The sequence below is a fragment of the Dermacentor variabilis genome, unplaced genomic scaffold, assembly GCF_050947875.1.
Source record: "Dermacentor variabilis isolate Ectoservices unplaced genomic scaffold, ASM5094787v1 scaffold_16, whole genome shotgun sequence".
Taxonomy (NCBI): domain Eukaryota; kingdom Metazoa; phylum Arthropoda; class Arachnida; order Ixodida; family Ixodidae; genus Dermacentor; species Dermacentor variabilis.
The window spans coordinates 2,569,509-2,587,205 of NW_027460324.1; the positions used below are offsets into that span (position 1 = coordinate 2,569,509).

The 17,697-nt window shown below is 45.8% G+C and overlaps 1 protein-coding gene across 4 annotated transcripts in view; it reads left to right on the forward strand.

Annotated features, from left to right (window-relative positions):
- Positions 1–17,697, forward strand: part of LOC142568055 (uncharacterized) — a 403,528-nt gene that overhangs the window by 184,335 nt on the left and 201,496 nt on the right. For all 4 annotated transcript variants that reach the window (XM_075678140.1, XM_075678141.1, XM_075678138.1 and 1 more), the window contains 3 exons: positions 856–977; positions 10,090–10,308; positions 11,149–11,317. In XM_075678140.1, the coding sequence (XP_075534255.1) occupies positions 856–977; positions 10,090–10,308; positions 11,149–11,317 (510 nt within the window). The remainder of the gene's footprint in view (positions 1–855; positions 978–10,089; positions 10,309–11,148; positions 11,318–17,697) is intronic.

Sequence of the window (17,697 nt, forward strand, 5' to 3'; positions counted from 1 at the left end):
CCGAAACAACGAGCGACTTGGAATAGCCTCCAGGACATGCCGGTGATTGTGATGTCTGTACCCATAGTGGCTGGCGTGTTGTTCCACCATACTGCATGAACTTGTGAACTAAAGATGGGATGTGCATAGGTCGCCGTTCATCAACATACTTGTCAGTGGTGCGCCCCCCCCCCTCCCACTGTGCCAGCAGGGACACGTTGGGGTACACAATGAAGTGCAAAGTTTGGATCTAGTGCCGACTGCTTGTGTCTCTCGGCAGTCTCGTTAGGCCATGTCTTGGGTGTGGCCCTGCGAGTCCTAATAGACAGTAGCTCTTCCAGTTGCAGGTTATGATGAACTGTCACGAAATGTGCCGCAAGTGACAAATTTATTCAAATGTGTTGCAGACTACAGTGAACAACTCAGTGTGGTAGATGATTCTCTGTTCGTTTTCTAGTTAGTCCTTGCATAATTGCACAACATTTAAATCTGTATTTAGTATACAGTTGGCCATGTTGCACTTACTGCATAAAAATAATTTAGTGACGTGATCAAAGCACGTGCACAAGTTAGTTACTAATTGCAGGCTTTACGAGAAGGAAAATATTCTTTGCCCATTAATGCTGGAATGCGCCGTTTAAAACATCCTGTCAAGAATGGTAGTGCCTTCAATAAGTGCTGGTGGGCAGCATTGCTCTGCAGTGAACTGGAGTAAACATTGGCAAAGACAAGCAGTGTACAGAAGTGAGCACACTGGGACTGAAGTTTCCAAGTTTGTTGCGAGTGAAGGTGGGCAGTTTGTATGATTTGAGGTCGTGTCGTTTGGATGGTGTACGTAGGGGTCTGAGACCAGCATGCGCTGCCTTTGTGTTCCAGGAGTGGCACCAGGGACCATGCCGTGATGACCAGCAGGATGGTGAATCTCGAGCAGAGCATCCTGGTTGCTGAGCAATCCATCCTGGTCAGTCCTTCCTTGGGCAATGCCCTGAAGGACAGGGGTGAGTGACACCTTGCGCAGCCGGAAGTACTCTTGCTCAAAAGTTGACCCCCGACATTTGGCATAATGGACCATTGACCATGGTTTCAAATGTTCAATAATTGGGAGAAGCAAGATTTCTTGATTGGTACTTAGTCTTTTATACTGACCCAAAATTTGTCCTCCTTTCCTTGCTTTCTTAGTAACTGTCAACTCTAACTACGGCATGAAGCCAAGGTTTTTTCAGAGTGTCACAAATGTAATTACAGGGGGTTTTCTAGAGCCCATGAAAAATGTGACGATTGCATTGCGGTTTGAGACAGGAAGCAAAAGACTGTCTGTGACAGTCACGTGGTCCAGTGAAATCTCATAAAAGGGACTACAACTAGCTATGAGGCCCTTCTGACCGCATAGCTAGTTATAGGAGGAGTTCCTGTACCCTGTTTTTTTACTGTTTCTAGTTTAGATATCCTGGCTCCTCTGGGTACGGTCAGTATAGAATTATTCTGCTGCTTTTACTATATTTTTGAGATTGCTGATGATATTACCCTGCTTATATTTCAGTGCATACACCTTGGTTTTTCCTATGCCACGTTTCTTTCTCACCAATTTCAGGCTGCGTCCATTTTTTATGGCTTCTTCAGTCTTTCTCACGTTATAGCTTCAAATATCCCTTATTTCCGCCTCGTTGATCAGTTTTGACACTTCCGCGAATTCTTGAGTTAGACACTTTCATTTTTTGTAGTTTCCTTATCAGTTATTTTGTTACTTGGGAGAGCTTGCCTACTGGTTGCCTTGGTGCCTTGTCTCACACTTCAGTTGCTGCCTCTTAAGCTAGCCTAGTTACGAATTCAGTCATTATCTCTACGTCATCATCATCATCATCTCTGTTGTAAGGCTCCATATTTGTTTGCAAGTACCAGGCTGAATTTGTCTGCTTTTACCCTTACTGCCACTAGGTTGACCTGTTTCTTCTTGACCAATTTAGCTCTTTCTCTCTTCAAATTAAGGTGAATCTTACACCTCACTAACCTATGATCACTGCACTTTACCCTACCTAATACTTATGCATCCTTCACTGTGCTGATATTGGCAGGAAGTGTGAAATCGATTTAATTTCTTGTTTAACCATCAGGGCTCCTCCAGGTTCACTTTCTGTTGCTGTAGTTCCTGAGGACGATGTTCATTATTTGCAGCTCATTAGTTTCCGCAAATTCTACCAGCATCTGTCCTCTAGTGTTCCTAGAATCAATGCCGTTATTGCCAATTGCTTATTCACCAGCCTGCTTTTCCTCCATTTTTACATTGAAGTTGCCCATGGCTGTAGTATATTGAGTTTGCCCTTTTCTCATCGCTAATTCAACATCTTCATAAAACTGTTCTATTTCATCATCGTGACTGGAGGTTGCAGCGTAGACTTGTGCTACTTTTATTCTATGCCTCCTATTTAGTTTTATTGCGAATACTGCTACCCTCTCATTAATGCTTTACAATTCGTCAGTGTTGCCCGCTACGTCCTTATGGATTATGAATCCTACCCCGTATTGCTTCTTATCTGGGAGACCTCAATAGCAGAGGACATGTCCGTTATTTAGCAATGTATAAGCCTCACCAGTTCTAACCTCACTAAGGCTGATGATATCCCAAACAATGTCTGATAATTCCTCGAACAGTACTGCTAAGCTAGCCTCACTCGATAGAGTTCGACAATTAAAGGTTGACGGGGTCAGTTTACATTGACGGCCTGTCCGGACCCAGACATTCTTAGCACCCTCTGCTGCGTTACAGGTCCGACCGCCGCCTTGGACAGGTGCTCCTCAGCTGCTGGGGTCTGAGGGCCGTGAGTTAATTGTAGATACCATTGGGGAGGTTGTGGCCGAATGCAGCACCAGGGAGGCCAGTTTGTGTTCTGGTGAGGGTGTGTCTTTGTTCAAGCTTAGTGGGCCTTCTTAATTTGGATGTACCTGGATTAGTATAGCCCCACTCGCTCTTGGCATCTTTTGCCGGTGACAGGCGTCATCAAGCTCACCATCACTCAAAAAAAAAGAAAAGAAACTCATGGCGGGATTCGGACTTCCAACTACGGCAACCGAGCATTCGCCATAGCTCAGTCAGGAAATCCCGCAAGCGGGGTGGCTACCTTATCGCCGACAAGTATACCCCGGAGTGCCCTATAAGCGTAAAAACTTCTTTGATTTGTCCGCGATAGAAGGGTTTTCCTGATTGCGATGGGCAACTCAATATAGACAGATTTCTAAGCGGTTCCGGCCTCGTAGTTCGAGTCACATGTGCGCAGGGGACACGGTGTAGTATTGCTGAATGGTTCCAACATGGTGGTTTCGGAGTCACCCGTATGCATGCGGGTGACTGGTGTAACATGGTGCGGGCGTATACGATACGTTTTTGGCAAACCTGAACAATAGTTAAATGTAGTGTGAAAAAAAAGAAAATAAGAAGAAATAAAAACTTTCAGCGCTTACCGGGAATTCCCTAGTAGCGTGTTCAAGGCGGTGCACCAAACAACTCACAGTCTCGGCTGCCTGTCTCACACATCGGAGAAGTCATTCCTAAGAGGTGGAACTGATACTGAATCGCCGCCAAATGAGAGAAGGATGCCTTGGCAGAGACCTTCGCTCAAAGGGCAAATTGTCAGAGTGGGGACACGGGCCGCTACAATGGTGCGGAGCCGTGCGTAAGAAAAGCTTCCTTGGAAGTTGTCCTTTTTCTGTGGTTGGAAAGAGCCTACACGTTGCCTCCTTCAAGCTACATCACATGTGTCTGCGGTCAGTTAAGACATTGTTTGTACAGTTAGCGCGGGGAATGTATTGAAGTACCTATTACCGCTGCACTTACAATGCTTGTAATTTAGCAGTTGCGAATACTCGCTCATGATCTTCTTGTAAAAACGAAAGCCAGCGAAAACTAATGTAAGTGCAAATGTAGAAGAAATAGATGGGTGTGAACTACGACCTTTTTTACACATTTGCAAGACACATTTGGAAGACATGAAGCAAGGAAGTGCGGCAGGAGAACATGGAATAACAGTATTTAATCAAAGATGGAGGAGACATAATGCTTGAAAAACTGGCGGCTCTTTATACGACATGTCTATCGACTGCAAGGGTCCCAGAAAATTGGAAGAATGGAAACATTATTCTAATCTGCAAAAAGGTAGACATTAAAGAATTGAAAAATAATAGGCCCATTAGCTTACTCCCAGTATTATATAAATGTTTACCAAAATAATCTCCAATAGAATAAGGGCAACACTGGACTTTAGTCAATGAAGGGAACAGGCTGGCTTTAGGAAGGGATACTCTACAATAGATCACATCCATGTCATCAATCAGGTTGAGAAATCCGCAGAGTACAATAAGCCTCTCTATGTGGCTTCATTACGAAAAGGCATTTGATTCAGTAGAGACACCAGCAGTCGTAGAGGCATTATGTAATCAAGGAGTGCAGAACACTTACGTAAATACCTTGGAAAATATCTACAGAGGTTCTACAGCTACCTTAATTCTACACAAGAAAAGCAGGAAGATACCTATAAAGAAAGGGGTCAGACAGGGAGACACAATCTCTCCAATGCTATTCACTCCGTGCTTGGAAGAAGTGTTCGTGCTATTAAACTGGGAAGGCTTAGAAGTAAAGATCGACGGCGAATATCTCAACAACCTTCGGTTTGCTGATGACATTGTTCCATTCAGCAACAATGCAGATGAGTTACAACAAATGATTGAGGACCTTAACAGAGAGAATGTAAGAGTGGGGTTGAAGATTAATATGCAGAAGACAAAGATAATGATAAATAGTTGGACAAAGGAACAAGAGTTCAGGATTGCCAGTCGGCCTCTCGAGTCTGTGAAGGAGTATGTTTACCTAGGTCAACTAATCACAGGGAACCCTGACCATGAGAAGGCAATTCACAGAAGAATAAAAATGACTTGGGTGGCCTCCCTACCAGCCGAGAGACCTCAAGCGATTTTTTCAAGAGTGATTAGCGCTCATCAAGAGTGCATACCATCATCTTTTACACCGGCGGTGAATCCTTCATCTCTGCTGTGGTGCCTGCGACAGCCGTCAGGTGAATTTTGCTATTCCTGGAATTACAAAGAAGGCCAGTCATCCATCGCCGACTCTGAAGCAACTTATGCTCCTATTACTGCACCAGACATATCAAGACCGCATACATATATACCGTATTTACTCTATTCTAACGCGCCCTCAATTGTAACTCGCACCCGTTTTCCGTGACAAAAAAAAAATTTTAAGAAATGATAACCTCGATTGTAACATGCACCAGTTTTCCTTGACCAAAAAAAAAAAAAAAAAAAAAAGATGGAGTGCAATACCGCACACCTCGCGCTTTCATATAAAAATACTGTTTTCTCTCATTTGGAAAAAACAGATTTATTCCCAATACACTAAAGCTGCGATGAATAAAGCACAAATGGAAGCGGCGTACCTTGCCACCAAGATTTTCACTGCGCCGGTACGACTCACGTGGGGCAATAGATATCGCTCGTCTTCGCTATCAGACAACTCCTTATCGCTATCAACAGACCAAAGCATTTGATCCTTGGTGCCGTCCATGGCATACGAAATCCCACATTTTATTAAAGGCCATGTTGACCATGGCAAGCGGGTTCGTGCACCATGCATCTTTCACCCATCCAGCAAAGTCCTGCAGCGAGGCACGCTTCCTTTTATTGGCGGGCGTGAATTCGTGGAAGCCACTGACAAGCCATTCGGTGTAGAGCGCCCGAATTGTATCTTCCACTGGCTTGTTCAAACAAACATCGAGTGGCTGGAGCTGCGATGTCATGCCGCCAGGTATCACGACAAGGTCGGTGTTGCATGCAGCCAGCTTGTCCTTGATGCGCTGGTCAAGGTGGCACCTGAACACGTCGAGCACAAGCATCCCACGCAGACCCAAACTACCGCTGAGTCTCTTCCACCAAACGTTATCAATCCAGTCAGTGACCAAGTCCGTGGTCATTTTCGTTTGCGTGCATAATCACGCCACTCGGAAACACGATTCCTTTCGGGAGCGTCTTTCGTCTGAAGATAAGCTACGGGGCAGCTTGTGCCCATCTGCAGTGCAACAAAGCATTGCGGTGACCAGTTTCTTTTTCTTCAGAATAGTGGCTAGCCAGATTTGTTGGTACGAACACATTCTTTTACAAACAGTGCGAATAACAGGACACAAAGGCGCACACAACACAGGCGCTGTGGTGTCGTGCTGTGTCGCTGTGTTAAACACAGCGACACAGCACATGTCATGTGCCTCTCTCTGTGTCCTGTTATTCGCACTGTTTGCAAAAGAACTAGTTTTTTCGTGGCCGGAAGACAGAACGAGCACTTCCTTCGCCCCCTTCTTTTCAACGGTTGTGGTGGCAGGCATGTTAAAGTAGAGCGGCATCTGATCGGCATTTCCAATCTGTCCGAAGTGGTAGCCGTTTCTATGGCGCAACTTCAAAACGAACAGCTGAAAACTGTGCAATTTCTTTCGATATTCTTCGGGCAATTTTTGGCACATCCCTGTCTGCCTTTAAAGAGAAAAGCCTTTCTTTTTTCATAAAATTTGATAGCCAGCACCTGCTCGTTTTGAAGTCACTCCGCATTAGCTCTTTCTGTAGGGCTAATTGCATTGCCTGTACTTTGAGCAGATCGGTCGTCACAGGCCGCTGTGCCGCTTGCTGCTCTTGCACGTATTCTGCAAGCAGCTCTTCTATTTTGGCAAAGCGTCCCTGCTTCGGTCCACTGAAACCCTTCCTTGTTGCTTTGCCGGAAAATATTCTTCTGTTTGCCCCAGTCCCTCACGCAAGTTTCGGGAACTCCGAACACCTGTGATGCGGCCCGATTTCCCTCCGTCTGCATACACATGATAACTTTACTTTGAAATGTGGCATCATGGTGGACTCGGCGTGTCTTTGCAGTCGGCGGTTTCATGCTGGTTGAATAAACGCAGAAAACAGGAAGACAGGCGGTAGACTAGGTTACACCAGTGCCTGGTTACACGTATATCATGGAGGGATGTACATGGAGGAAGCTACGGCAGCAAGGCTAAAAGCACGTAGGAGGCGCCCATTTTTTGAATGCCGATAGAGATATACTAAGGCGGATTTAGTGTCGTACTCGATTCTAATGCGCATGCAATTTTTTTACCCGTTTTACCGGAAGGAAAGTGCGTGTTAGATTCGAGTAAATACGGTATACAGACAGTTTGATCTCACCTACCGGTTAACTGCCGCATTCGTTGTTCCAGCTAAGCAGGTTACAGTTAGAATAAAATTGTCACACATGACTAGATCTACGTCGGCAGAACTCGCAGCTCTCCATGCCGCTGTGACCGCCGGCCGCCATTTTTGTTTTGGCGTCCCGCAGCAAACGCGGGCCGTAAAAAAATTTTTTTTCGTTTCGCGGGAAATTTAACCCACGTAATGATCGCACCCCTGATTTTGCATCAATTTTTCTGAGAAAAAAGTGCGATCGTTATGCGAGTAAATATGGTAAATGTAGACTGTACTATACATCTCGATTCCTGGTTACCAAAGTTTCTGACAGCTAGTGACGTTCTTGTCGTGCAATGAGAGTGGAATCCTGGGCATGTACAGCGACTGGTCTTCCTGCACAAAATTTATAAGCGTTAAACTTAGTGTCAGGTTTTCTGATAATCAGGTTAATATTTGTTTTTTCTTTTCTTGATTTCATTCAATACACACTGTATGCTCGCTCCAAGTCGACAACTGTCGAATAAGGGTATAAACATTGGGCACAAATTATGCGTAGGTACTTTTTTTAGGGAACCCTGAAACGATTTTGATGATTTTGTACAAACTTACCGAGTTGCTAGGGTAGGTCCTTTTGACCTGCCATGGTTGCTCAGCGGCTATGTTGTTGGGAACGAAATCGCTGAGAGCTGCTGAGCACGAGATCGCTCGATCGAATCTCAGCGGCAGCCGCCACATTTTGGTTGGGGCGAAATGCGAAAACACCCGTGTACATAGATTTAGGTGCACGTTAAAGAACCCCAGGTGGTCGAAATTTCTGGAGTCCTCCACTATGGCGTGCCTCATAATCAGAAAGTGTTTTTTTGGCATGTAAAACCCCATAATTTAATTTTTTTATGGTAGGTCCTTCTAATCAGTGATACATTTGAGCTCTCCGCATAAAGCATGCAATTTATTATAAAGTTCTAAAAATGTGAGTAGATACTGTTCACAACTATGTGACTGCCATAGCTATGACACTCTGTCATTTGTGACACTATGCAACACTTATACAACGGTAACTATGACACCGCATCAACTTACTACGATGCTGTATTTCTGACACTAAAGTAACTACGACACTATGCAGTAACCAAGAAACTACGGTAACTATGACGTTGCGTCAACTAATTATGACACTATGCAGTAACTATGATACTCGGTGTCAACTAACTACATTAAGCAGTAACTGTATTATAAGACACACTGGGTCAACTATCCTATGCAGTAACTAAGAAGCTACAGTAACTATGACATTGCGCCAAAGAACTAAGACACTATACAGTAACTATTACACTATGGAGTAATTACAGTGGTGCCGGTTCCCTGAGTTTCCAGCCACCTCATCCCCTACTGCGTAGAAAGGGCACGTGTCATCATTCGGGCGAGCTATCAGATTTGGAAACCATGTCACATCATCGGTAATTTTTAGTAAGTTTTTGCTAAACGAATGTTGTTCGTATTAGTTGGGATGTTGGTTAATTTGGATCTCTAAAGAGAAAGTAACAAAGAATACACAACAGTTTATCCCTACACTCGAGCACTTCTGGCACACAGCAAGTATTGTCTGCTTGTGTTATGTGCTCTGTATGACATGAGCTGCAGTCAGTGTTCGTCTCAATGTTTCGTTTCGTGAGCACCATGAATTGCCCTTGTTGCGTTGTGGGCTGTAAATTTAATCATTAGCACATGTCAATTGTAGTGGCTTCAGGGCTGTCGGCATCCGATCGGCGCCAGCATCTATGCATTTCCCGCCATCACTTTACGGCAAGGATTACTACAAGTACAATAGTGCGTATCGAATAGAGATAGTCAGTTTTCATATTTACGCTTACCGGCGATTATTGTTGTCATCAGGGGAACCCGGTGAGCCTGGCAGTGGCAAATCGTTGATTCTGTTGTCAACGTGGAGCTCAGGTTTGGGAAAAATAGTATCCCTATCGAAACCCATCTCTTCCCTCAACCGGTGCAACCACTTCTCAAACTCTGGGTCGGTACCCAAGCGGCAGCTGAAACTTGAAACTGGGGTGGGAACAGAACGTTCAAAACGCATGCTGCTTGGATAGCTCTCACTGGGGATCGACGGGTGCTGCTGCCAACGTCGGCGCAGCCTAGGCCAGGCGTGCGAGGCAAAACTGAAGGCAAACTGAATACGCGTTTCGAACATGATCTCCGATCGTGCCTCTGTGTGTGCTGTGTCATTACTGACATGTGGGATTTAAGCTTGAAGGATATTGACGAGACATAAGCTGAAAATCCTGCAGCAAGCTTGTGTTACTTTAAGGCACGGATATAGTTTTGTTTCCGGTGTGCAAGGCAGCAGCCGAGTATGTCTGCTACATCACGTTGCTGACATCACGAGCTCTGAAAAACCTGCATACCTCAGCATGCTGACCATGGCCTGCAGGAGTGCAGTGGCCAGGTATTGCTGCAGAGCATGTGCACAAGTGTGCAGTGAGTGAGCGACACGAAGGAGTGGAAAGGCCCAGGGCAAGGCTATATGAAAGTTCGGTTAACATCCCTGCCAGTGAGCGAGCGCTTTTTTGTTTGGCAAAGACGCAAGCTGGGTGCTCTTCCTTAAGTGGACCTGAACTGCTAGCTGGTGTGCTGCCCGCCAGTCAAGCTGGTGCATGTTGTGTTATGGTTGAGAGGCTGCAGTGTGAGATGGGGTATAATCTGTTTTCGATGCTAGTGGCATCAAAGCGTGCTAAATGCCACTGGGATGCTATACCGTGAAGTTTCCACTTTTCACTGGTGCAGGATGCAGGGCTGCTCTTGCATTATGCCTTGCCACCTACTTGAAACAGCAACTTGCCCCAAACCACTGCAACTGGCACCTTCAATGCTTGTCCTTTGCAGCCCCTGGCCAACCTGAGGAAGTACCACCTGGCATCTCGAGTGTTCACCAGGCGAGCGGGGCTGCGAGTGCAGAAAGTACCCAGAGTGGCACGAGCCTACGCACAGCTGACGTGTCGAACGTCGTGCGCAGCCTTTGGAACTGCACCTTGGCACAATCACGCCTGGATCAGCCATCACTGAGCCAACAAGATCGCACGGTGGAAGCAGCAGCAGTAGCAAGTGCGTCCGTGCACAGGCACAATTTTCATGGGCTATTCTTTCACGTGTCCTTTAAATGCCTTATGTACTGCTGACGGGGTCCTTAACCACCACTTAGGCTTGTTGATACAGTCCGCGGATAGCATACGCTGTTATAAACGTCTCGGCCAAATTTTCTAGTTGTGCGAGGCGTGTGGAGCTCACAAGCACTGCGCCAAGTCACCTTTCTCTCAAGGACTTTTTTCAACAGAATCCTCAAATTTATCAGTTTTATCCTTATTATTCCAAACTGATTTAGTAATTCTCTTTAGTGTCCTTTTAAAAACAGCACGTTGTGTGACTTGGTGGCCCTGTCCCACTTGTTATTTTGTGCAATGACCAAACCTCCCTGTTGTAGTTATAGGGGCTACTAATGACGGCTGGGTCATACTGGCACAGCACACTCGAAACAATGGCCATTGGAAGAGTCTGTGGCATACCTTGCTACGTAGGCTTTATCGGGCATCATCGCAGTAGTGGGTAGCACCCAGCTTTGGAGTTACAAGACAGTATGCTACCCAGCACCTCCACAAATTGCTAAGGAGGGTTTTTCATAACACCTCCCAAGCGGTGAACATGGGCAAAAAGCAGCCCTTGGTGCCAGCAGCAACCAGAGCTGCCCGACTTGCACGACATCAATGGCTGTGCCCACCGTGCTGCCTATGTCTTCACTACTTGTGTTACGTAATGAGGAGTTCCAAATATACGCTCACTGTTATAATTAGGGTTAATTTTGAATGCAATACATCTGCATGTATGGTGCAGCATTGTTTGTTCCAGCTTTTTGTGGTGACCTAGCAACATGTGCATTGGTGCTTTCAGGTAGTGCAGAGGACGAGGCACAGACCCCTCTTGAAGGTGCTGTTGCGGGTGTTGCAGCCAGTGCGCCTTTCGAGGTGTTCTGCGAGCCCACCCTCACTGGTGGGCTCTCCTGCAGTGACCAACCTCCACCGACAGGTGCTCTGGTAGACGGCGTCAATGATGAGAACAGGTGACCACTCTCAAATGCCGACGTGTCAGTACAGACATGTGCTACTACAGAGGGACTAAGCAAAGCTCTTCTGAATTAGGTGCAGCGAGTATTGCTGCTCCCAAATCTTTTTTACAAGTTTGGGCTCATTCTAAGATATTACAGATGTTATGTTTTACTAAAACTAAATTGTTTCTGAAATTCTTGAAGGTCTCGTAACACAGCAGTGCACAAGATTGCAAAAAAGTACCAACAAGAAAAATTAATGGTACAAGTAAACCATTATATGACTTAGTAAAATTTGTCAGTTTGCCTCATTTATTGAAATTTTGTTATATATTGATTCTATCCCTTATGCAAATAAGTACAGTTGCCGATAGATTTCTCTTACAAGGAAGGGACCACTACATCTTCTGTATTATTGGGCAATCGGTATAAACAAATTTGAATTTGAAAAAAAAAATTTTGTTTAATTTGAAATTCGGAGATGGAAGATAGTTTATCGCCGTGTTGGCAATACAGTCGAACCCAACTACATCGAACCCGTTTACGTCAAATTATTCTATATATCGAAAAATTTCTGGTTACGGTATAGTTACAATGAGTGTACATAGCAAAAATTACACTTGCATCAAACAAAAATAGCAGCGACCCCCGATATATTGAACGTCAAGCTACGGAAAAGTGCCCCCAGAAGTTGGCTTTCCCTCGCGGTAGCGGGGAAACCCGGTGGCATGGCTCCATCCAACCGCTCTCCCTACCGTGATCACGCTGCGTCGGGCGAGCTGTCGACACCACCCTACAAAAAATGATGCTGGCCCGCCTGCACCGCTTGCTCATACAGCTAATCAGAGGCTCTTGTGCTCTTGTCGTTCAAGATGGCGAAAGTGCGAGTTGTTTCGCTGCTTTTCTGGTTCGTTGCGTTTGCGCCTTGTGCGCCTTCTCCCGCAGTGTTGCCATGATGAAGCGGCAGAATTCGCCTTTCGTCGTGAAGCTCGAAATCATAAATCGGGTCAAATGCGATGAGAAGTCAGATGTCCCCTCATCATGCAAGGTTCCAAGGAGCACTCTCGGCACGATTAGGGCTAAAGCGGCCAAACTCGCAACTTCGTGCCCATGGCGCCCGACGCGTACACACGGCCGTGTACAAGTGGTTCTTTATACGTGCTGGTTTCTGCCTGCTCATAGGGGGAATTACTTGTACTTATTGATTGAATTAAAGAAATGATAAAGTAATGGCAATGAAAGTGGATCAAATAACTTGCTGTAGGTGGGGAACCAGTTGCCCTCACCCAAAAAGATCACGTACTTGTGACACCTGCAGCAGAAAGGATGTTGCACATCTGCCACCAAGGTGTGTGAGTGGTGGTGCTCGCTAACACTTCCAAGGGTCGTCCTAGTAGTAGTAGTAAATACCTAAGAAAGGGGATAAGGAAACTGCGCCGCAGCAGCTCAGTTCGTTAGAGCATCGCACATGTAATGCGAAGACGGGGGATCGTTCTTCACCTGCAGCAAGTTTTTTCATCCACTTTCATTGCCATTAATTTATCACTTCTTTAATTCAATTGGTAAGTACAAGTAATGTCCCCTATATTGTCCTTGGCGTCCTTGTTTGACCGAGCAGTCACATGTCTCTTTCAATCATGGCCAGGGTGTCCACCATGAGGACGAACCAGGAAAACCTACAGTTTTCAGGAAATTTGTGTGTTCTTGAAGAATCTGGGAAAATAGCAGGGAATTTTCGCCCCAGTTGCTTTGAATCAGAAATTGGTACCTCAGTGGTTATGAAGGCATGGAAGGTCTGTGCCACTTGCACCATCTAATGCGAAACCATCGAGCTGCACCAATCTGTGGAAAAACACCAATTTCGAATGAAGCTGGCAAATTTGGCAGAATGTGCATGTTCAGTGGTAACCACACAGCTATAATCGTGCGTTGGCTAGCATTTAGCCCTAGAATCCAAGCCTAAGCAATCAGTTTCATCATCGGCATCCTTGGAGTGTGGGTGCGTGTTGTGGTGCATCGTAACATGGCCTCAAGAAAATGAAGATCATTTTGTGTTATATAACATATTATGAATGTTTTCTAAAAGTGCTGCGCGTTTGCATATATGTAGACCAGCTAAAAATGATTTGAACTGGTGCTCACTTCACAGGGGCAGTCGTGAAGAAAAGCCACGCTGAACGAACGCTGCTCCGCCTGCTCAGCGTGTACCGTAGTTACATGATTGTAAGTCGACTCGAATGTAAGTCGACCCCCCCCCCCCCCCCATATCGCTTGACCGGGAAAAAAAAGAGCATACCCGAGGGCGCGTTCGATAATGAAAATTTCTTAGTAGCTAACATGGTCACTGGACTACTCGTCTTTACTAGTGCTGTCATCGTTGCTGCGGTCCTACAGTGCGTCGTGGTCCAGTGAAATTTCAAATTTGGCAAACAACCGCACCAGGACATCTTGCAGAACAGCAGCCCACGCCAAATGCACCCAACCACACGCAGCCGTCAGGGAGGCTCTTTTGACAGGTCCGGTTTTCGTAATTTCGCAGTCTTCTGCCGCCAGCCACTCGTTGTACTCACAGCGGAGCAGAACCTTAAAATTAAGGCGGAGGTCTGGGCTTATTCCATGATCACGTCGCACTTCACTGGCAGGGACCGATCACGCATTTCAGCGACGTACGCCGCAAGCTTAGCCTACAGCTCCGGAAAGCATCCAGACTTTGGCACGTGGGAAATTTCTCACTTGCCGTCACAGGGTGAAAATTTCGCTTCACTGCAGTTGCCACTCTCGCACCACCCGTTTAGAAACATCGAAATTGCGGCCCGCTGCGCAGTGATTTGTTTCTTCGGCTTAAAGGATGGCAGCCCTCTTGAACACTGCTGTGAACGAGTGCCGAATGGTTAGTGGGCCTGGAGCACTCATGACGACTGGGGAAGCATAGAAGTAGCACGTAGCCGGCAGTCAAGTGGAACGCTTCAGAAAGTTGGTCAAACCAATACCAATGCCTTTAAACAGAGAAATAGAAACCCGCGTGCGGTGTCTGCTCTTCCATGAACTACCGATACTCCCCGCAAGCGCCGCCGTTTTAAGGGTGCCGCCGCAAAGGGGAATGGCAGCGCTTCCATCAACTATCGACACCCCCCCCCCCCCCCCCATGAGTTGCACTCACCGTAAGACTCTCAAAATGTTGAAAAACCCTTCCGAAAAGCAAACAAACACGCGGGACAGCGAAAAGATATGGGTAGGGCCATAGAGCAAGCATAAAATTGTAACTACGTTGTAGCTCCTGTGGTATCGCTTTTTTTTGGCGGGGCCATGTTTTGGTTTCGATTGTAAGTCGACCCCCCAACTTCATACTTTCAAATTTAAAAAAGGAGGTCGACTTACAATCGTGTAAATACAGTAGCTCATCAGTTGTGTTATGCATTTTAGCACTCGATTTTGTGCCCTGCTGGTGCATCTGAGTCGATTAATGGGCAAGCATCGTGCGTGTGATGTTCTAAATCTATTTGGTACGTTCATCACGTCCGCTTACCGGGATGATAGTGCGACACGCCGACAAACGACCTGCTTGCTTTCGTGAAACTTCATGGTCACAAATATCCAATGACAACTGCAGTCATCACTCAGATTTGCACTCGAGCTACGCTATTTCCTGCAGGGCCACACCACACAAAATCAGGATTTTGCTGCCCCAGTAGGCAAGCCGAAAATGTAAAGTATTGTATTTAGTGAACCTTAGAGGGCAAATCGTGGGCCTAATTAAAATTCCTGCAAACACGCAAGCCTCTGAAATTGCGTTCATGAAAATGATGTTCACAACGTGTCTTGCACAGATTGAATCGAAAAACTTAAAAAACCATCATCCGGTGCATGAAATATCTGTTGCCAGTTTTACGCTTGCTTTGTGGCACCGTGGTGCAACTGCTAATAAGCCCGGATAATCAAACTTCATTGATACACTCCCGTTCCGTACTCGAAAAGTGACCCATAGAGTATTGCTAATTTTTCACCGGTTTAAACGTTCCCGGAACACAGGATTTTTTGGCACCAACATCCAGTATATCTTCAAACTGCGATTGTATCGCACTTGCAGATCGTAAACTCCGAGTGCGAGGCGTGTGCAATCGAGAACAGTATATATAGGTCCCTGCCATGGCAGCTTCACCGCCATACTCGGCTGCCCGTCTCACATGAAAATGCCGGCGTGCACCCAGTTTCTAATTTCAGTACCAGCAAATCTCCGGGGTCGTCGCACATAGCATTCACAACTATCACCACCAATCCTATTGCGATAAGCATCTTCGCCTATCTGTCTCGCAGTGCATGGCGCCGTTGGAACCGTGGCGCACGCTTTTAATAGACGATAACCGATATCTGCCACCGTTCCCTGCTGCAGACTTCGATTTTATACATTTTCCGTCCGCTAGATCCCATGTGAACAAGAAAAGGTGCAAGGTGCACGTGATCTAGGACAGTACAGTCGACTCTCATTACAACAACCCTGACAATTCAACAAAAAACACCCGTTTTATTTGATGTCCGTACTATCCGAAACGCCTCACTTCCGAAACTTTTCATCACAATATCTATTAACTCTGTTGCAAAGAGTGAGTGATGAACTTCCAAAGTAAAAAAACAAACAAAAAAGTCTCAATTTCACCTGAAGGGTGAAGCATCAATTGTGACAGCAAATTAAGCAAGATAATTGCGGCATCAGCAGCGAGCAAATTGATCTGTGCACTCTCTCGCTTCAATGCAAACAAAATGTCGAAAGCACAGTGCATATGAAGCTACCAGCACTGGGCACACTTTGTCCACATTGCAGATGGCTTTCAAGATATGGAGGCCGCGCCATAAGCAGCAGCCACCAGAGTAGAATCCCCTCTCTCTCGCCTTGAAGGCAGCATGTTTCTGCCCTGCCTTCCTCTACTGCACGCGTCATATTGCGATCGTTGGCTGACCCTCGCAGGTCAATTGTCAGCCCGTGTCGACACGACGAAAGTACGTTTTATATGCCTGATTTTGAAAAAAAGTGCTGCTAATTTCGTCCACTGTAGCTGATAGTCGGTTGTAGTGCTGTCTGTTAAAAGTGAACTTGGTTGCATTAATAAAATAAGTAAAACAAACTAGGGCTAAAATATGGTCCATTATATCTGAAAGTCTGTTGTACGTGGGTGTGTTGTAACGCGCGAAGACTGTATAAGCCGCACATCTCGCGTGAAAAGGATGGCACGCACAGCTTCTTATTCTGGTACCAGCAAATCTCCGCCCGGGTCGTCACAGGCCACATTCACAGCTATCGCCCCCACTTCTATTGCGATAAGTATGTTCACCTATCTGTTTTACAGTACGTGGTGCATAGTGCCATTGGTAGCGTACTGCACGCTTTTAGTAGGCAATAATCCAAATATGGGTGTCGCGTTTCGCTTCAGCGGCATCTGGCGTCGCCCACCAGCTCGATTTTGTTTCGGTTGCCTATTGCCCTGTTAAAACACCACGCAATAGGAAAACAAAATGAATCTCCGGCTGCTGGAGCACCGCCAGCTCAACGCGCGTCGGCATCTTGTGCCGCAACGATCTGCTCGACGCCTTGCATTACGTAGATGTCAACAGTAGTTCGTCAAATTTTTTTCAGTTTCTTCGGATCGTATGTTTTCCCGGTTAGTACGTTTTTCCTCTTCTTTTTTTTTTTTCAGCACATATGAACAACGTTTTACTGTATTCGTTGATGACGCAGACCAGAAAGCTAGCGAACATTTTTATCCTTTTATTGTTTTCAAGATTATCTTAGAGCTATTTCTTGGCAAGCGATGTGAAATACTGGCAAATCTGCAATGATCAGTATGCCTCTTCATATTTATTCTGCAGTATTCTGCTATCTCAACTGTAGGTCGCCAAGAATTAAAAATTACCAGAGTGCACTACTCAGACGGTGTTCACTGTACCTTGATGGGTGTTGTTCATGGTGGCCACTGTGAATATTCCTCATCCATTGTGCGTGAATGTGTTTAATTACCTAAATTTGTAAATTTGGCTAATTGATGAAATGCCAGTGAAAAAGTTTTGTGACTGTCACAAATGACCGATAACAGCATTTAAAACAACCTGGGATAACGACAAAGAAAGCCCGTGAAGTAAACAAAAAGTAAAAATAAACTGCTCTGACCATGACAACGCTTGCTCTCACCGAATATTGCATCCATCTTTGCATAAACTTCCTCAAATAGGGGCACTGGGAAGGAGCGGCGGCACTTCTTTCTCGACATGTCAGCAGTTTTTGGGAATTACATACGGTCCCTATCAAATGTGAAGTAGGGTGATATTGGTAATCGTTCACTTTGTGAACCTTTATAAGACTGTGCCCCAGGTTTGCACATTCGTGATATACATAGTGCACTGAT